Source organism: Watersipora subatra, chromosome 8 (genome assembly GCF_963576615.1).
Source record: "Watersipora subatra chromosome 8, tzWatSuba1.1, whole genome shotgun sequence".
Classification (NCBI taxonomy): Eukaryota; Metazoa; Bryozoa; class Gymnolaemata; order Cheilostomatida; family Watersiporidae; genus Watersipora; species Watersipora subatra.
Window position 1 is genome coordinate 1,413,263 of NC_088715.1, and position 4,810 is coordinate 1,418,072.

The 4,810-nt window shown below is 39.7% G+C and overlaps 2 protein-coding genes across 2 annotated transcripts; both read left to right on the forward strand.

Annotated features, from left to right (window-relative positions):
• The first annotated feature begins 321 nt into the window (after nucleotides 1–321).
• Nucleotides 322–2,052, forward strand: LOC137401920 (uncharacterized). The gene has a single exon (XM_068088393.1). It carries the CDS (start codon nucleotides 322–324, stop codon nucleotides 2,050–2,052), a length of 1,731 nt encoding a protein of 576 aa, XP_067944494.1.
• Nucleotides 2,053–2,555: 503 nt separating this feature from the next.
• On the forward strand, nucleotides 2,556–3,836 carry LOC137401921 (uncharacterized). The gene has a single exon (XM_068088394.1). It carries the CDS (start codon nucleotides 2,556–2,558, stop codon nucleotides 3,834–3,836), a length of 1,281 nt encoding a protein of 426 aa, XP_067944495.1.
• The last annotated feature ends 974 nt before the right edge of the window (nucleotides 3,837–4,810 follow it).

A 4,810-nucleotide genomic window follows, 5' to 3' on the forward strand; every position in this document is an offset into this window, starting at 1 on the left:
GATGAAATGCTAGTGTATGCACTTGTAGATTCTGCTTCAGATACCACCTATATATCTGATAATGTCATGAACAAACTTCAACCAAATCACAAAGTCACAAATCTCTCTATGACAACCCTCACATCTCAAAATGTTGACGTTAAAAGCTGTGAAGTTTAAAACCTTTTAGTTAGAGGCTTCAATGATGAAACTTGGCATGCATTGCCAACTGTATATTCCCATGCAAATATTCCAGTAAAGAAATCTGAAATTCCAACACCAACCAATCTCATTCAGTGGCCGCATCTGGTAAAAGTAGCAAACAGCTTACCTAGCGGCAAAATGAATATTCCTGTAGGCTTGTTGATAGGTCGTGACTTCGGCAAAGCATTCAAACCCACTGAAATTCTGAAAGGAAACCATGACAATGAACTGTTTGCTATGAAAACCAACATAGGATGGCTTGTTATGGGCAAGACAAATTCAGATCATAGAACATTTGCAACAATTGTAGACCAGCCAGTAAACCGTTCTGTAGTAACGTTCCAATGTAGTGCGAGTACACGTAAAGACATACAGAAGCTCATAGATATTTTTGACCGTGACTTTGCTGATTCTGATGACAGTAGTTTAGGTATGTCTGTAGATGATAGACAATTTATGGAAATTATGCAAACTAAAATCCACCAAGACAATGACAAGAGAGTTGTCATGCCTCTGTCATTTAAAACATCTCCTTTACAACAAAACACAAAGCACGCTGCCATGCATAGGTTTAAAATGCTAGAAATCAAATTTGCCAGGGACCAGATATATAAGCAACAGTACATAGAATTCATGAATGACATAATCAAAAAACACGAAGCCACCAAGGTACATGATGAGAATGATGTTGCAAACGACTGGTACATTCCGCACTTTGGAGTGTACCACCTCAAAAAACCAGACAAGATTCGTGTTGTATTTGATTGTGCTGTCAAGGTGGGAGGAGTAAGCTTGAATAACTTCCTTCTACAGGGACCAGAGCACATAAATTGCTTGCAAGGGAATTTGTTAAGGTTCCGAAAAGGACCTGTTGCTGTCATGGGGGACATCGAAAGAATGTTCCATCAATTCCGTGTTTTGCCAGAACACCAGAGATTCCTCAAATTTATATGGTACGATGAAAATACCAAACCAGCAACATTCAAAATGCAAGTGCATCTGTTTGGTGCACGTTCATCGCCTGCTTGTGCTACCTATGGACTGAGGTATCTCGCTAATCAGTATGAGAAAGAAAATCCTGGCTCTCATGCTCCAACACTAATCCATCGGAACTTTTATGTCGATGATGCGTTGGCCAGTGTTGACTCTCCCAAAGAAGCAATCAAACTGATACAGGACACACAAAAGCTTTGTGCTTCTGAAAATCTGTGGATACATAAAATTGTATCCAACTGCCGTGAAGTCATGGAAGCAATACCCAAGACTGAACACAGCAGCTCACTGCAAAATCTCCACATTCACACTGATAACCTTCCTAAAGAGACGTCATTAGGTGTCACATGGGACACTGAAATTGATGCATTCACATTCAAATTTGACCTAACCCTAGAAAAACCAAATACTAGAAGGGGAGTGCTCTCAACTGTTGCCTCTCTCTTTGATCCTACTGGGTTTGTCTCACCCGCTATTTTAAATGGCAAGTTGATCCTGCAAGAAATCTGTAAATCTAACTCAGCTTGGGACACTCCACTTGAAGGTCCTATACTTCAAAAATGGAAACAATGGAAGGCCCAAATGCGTCACATTGACCAAATTCAAATTCCAAGGTGTTTGAAACCAAACTACCTTCAAGTAGTTCAGACAGCTGAGCTTCACACCTTCGCTGATGCAAGCACATCTGGCTACGGTCAGTGCGCTTACCTTCGTCTAAAAGACAAGGCCAATCATGTTCATGTTTCACTGCTAGCTAGTAAAGCTAAAGTAGCACCTCTCAAATCTGTTACCGTTCCACGTCTTGAACTCCAGGCTGCTCCTGGAGCTGTCAGACTTGCTAACAAAATCCAAGAAGAAATTGACATCCCTGATTAACAGAAATTCTTCTTTTCTGATTCCACTGTTACCCTTGGCTATATCACAAATACCAAAGAGCGCTACCATACTTACGTCTCAAATCGTGTTCAAACCATTCATTCTCTTTCTGACACAAACTCATGGTTTTGGGTGCCTACGGAGGAAAATCCAGCTGATTTGGTCTCCAGAGGAGCAACACCTGATACACTTTTGCAATCATCTTGGTTAACTGGACCAACTTTCTTGTGGACAGAACCTATAGTCTTTCCTTCCCAACCTCAAGTAACTCTAAATCCAAACGATGTGTTGAAGTTAAAAAGAACTCCACATCCTTTGCAACACTGCAAAACGAGTTTTTTCTTGACAAAAACCTTGAAAGATTTTCTCAATGGGACAATGCCATTAAGGCAGTCGCCACACTTCAAAAATTATTAAATAAACAGCCTGTTCGCGACTTGAAGCAAGCTGAGCTTGCAATTCTAAAACTTGTGCAACAAGAACACTTTCCTGATGAAGTACATATGCTTCAATCATTCCAACCTTTAAAAAGATGTAGTGCTCTACTCAAACTATATCCATTTCTCGACAACAATGGTATCATTCGCATTGGTGGAAGGCTGGAAAACAGCACCATGCTCTCTTATGAAAAAAAGCACCCCATCATCCTTCCAAAATCTGCTCACATCACCACTCTCCTTATTCGCCATTTCCACAATCTTTCTGGACATCAAGGTCGTGAACCCACCCTAGCCAATATCAGAAATCATGGATACTGGACTGTAAAAGCAAAATCCAAAGTATTTCAAGCAATCCGAGACTGCATCACCTGCAAAAAGATCCGCGGCCAGCCCTGCCATCCAATTATGGCAACTCTGCCAGAGGAAAGAGTGAATGAATCTGCTCCATTCACTCACTGTGGTATTGACTGTTTTGGGCCTTTCATTGTCAAAGATGGGAGAAAGGAAAGAAAGATGTATGGTCTCATGGTAACATGTCTTTCGTGTCGGGCTGTGCACATTGAAACCCTCGAAGACATGACAACTGACTGTTTTATCAATGCCTTGAGAAATGTAATCGCAATCCGAGATCACATCAGCACTATCAGGTGTGATCAAGGAACCAATTTTGTAGGAGCATTTAACGAACTATTCAAAAATCCGCAAAGGTCAGAGAATCTCAACACAAAGTTCATTTTCAACCCTCCTCATGCAAGCAATATGGGCGAAGTCTGGGAATGCCAGATTCAATCAGCTCGTAGCATTCTGAAAGGATTGGAAAGCAAGTATGGAGGGAGAATGAGCTCATCTCAGTTGCGTACCTTATTCTATGAGGTCATGGCTACAATCAATAGTCGGCCTCTGGGAAGTGTAACAGAGAATGAAATGCCTCTTTCTCCTAATATGCTGCTGACCATGAAATCAGAGATTACTCTTCCACCTCCTGAAAATTTCACTGACGCAGATACATACTCTCGAAAAAGGTGGTGTGTTGTGCAATCATTAGCAAATATGTTTTGGAGGCGCTGGAAAGGTGAGTACCTGCAGAGCTTACAACAAAGACAAAAGTGGGTCAGAAAAACACCAGAAATATTGGTGGGAGACATAGTTCATGTATTACAAGATGAAGGCTTTCGTAATTGCTGGTCACTGGGAAAAGTTGAAGAGTGTGTAAGGTCACATGATGGTGAGGTCAGGTCACTTCGGCTCAGGGTTGGGTCACGGCAGTATCCTGCCCGGGCAGCGCGATGCGTTGAGAGGCCAGTGAGCAGGGTTGTTGTACTGATAAGAACGTCTAGCAAGTAAAGTAAAATTGCGCTCTGCTTATTTTAGGTGGAAGTGTAAGATTCTTAGTATCATGATATCATATCTTAAATTCATAGTATCATTGTCAGCATATTTAGAAGTAGGAATAGCCCTATAAATAGCAATTACGCATCAAATCCAAACAACGTAAACACATGTAGAAACACAGCATTCAGCTAATTCATGATATCACCAGTTACCTTGTGTGTAAATCAACAATTAATTGCATACCACATCCGGATAGTCACAATCTGTCAGCAACATGTGACCTTTTTCCTTTATATAGCAATTTCATTGCCTTTATGAAACAATTATGATTCGCGATGTTTTTCTGATATTTTCCTTTTGGATCCACAAAAGAGCACCCTTTTTCATTCTTACTCTGCGGCTCATCCAGAAAACAAGCAAATTCTGCGATGAGCATAGTAAACCTTTTACTTCAACACATATCATTTTAAAGAAGATACTTGGAAAATTATACGAACTTCATCTCTTTGCCTTTACTGTGTATCCTGTCTGGAGCCAACAAGGTATTTTCTATCTTAATGCATATTTTTGAAACATTTCTTATAATTGGATTCATTGAATTGATGGCTGCTATGTTTAAATATGAAACAAAAATAATTCTTGTATTTTATCATGTAACATGCATTGTTTTATCTGAATTATATAATCAAAGACAATGTTATTTGAATATTTACTATGCTTATTTTATCCATAGTTTTCACGGTGAAACTGTGGTGATAGAAATAAAACACTAGCATCACAACTCATCAGTTGAATTCCTTCTCACAAAACGTGATACGCAGTACAATTACTAAGTGCACTAATAAACCTAAACAAATGGTTTGACATGGACATTAATTTCATTTTCTCAATGAAACTTTGCTATATTACCCGATTCAATTTAGTATTTTCTCATTCTTTGGCATTTTGTCACAAAATGGACATCGACTGCAATTCGACTTTGTTTG

Coding starts and splice junctions, on each gene's coding strand:
- LOC137401920 (XM_068088393.1), top strand. CDS start 322: ATGAATATTCCTGTAGGCTTGTTGATAGGTCGTGACTTCGGCAAAGCA.
- LOC137401921 (XM_068088394.1), top strand. CDS start 2,556: ATGCTTCAATCATTCCAACCTTTAAAAAGATGTAGTGCTCTACTCAAA.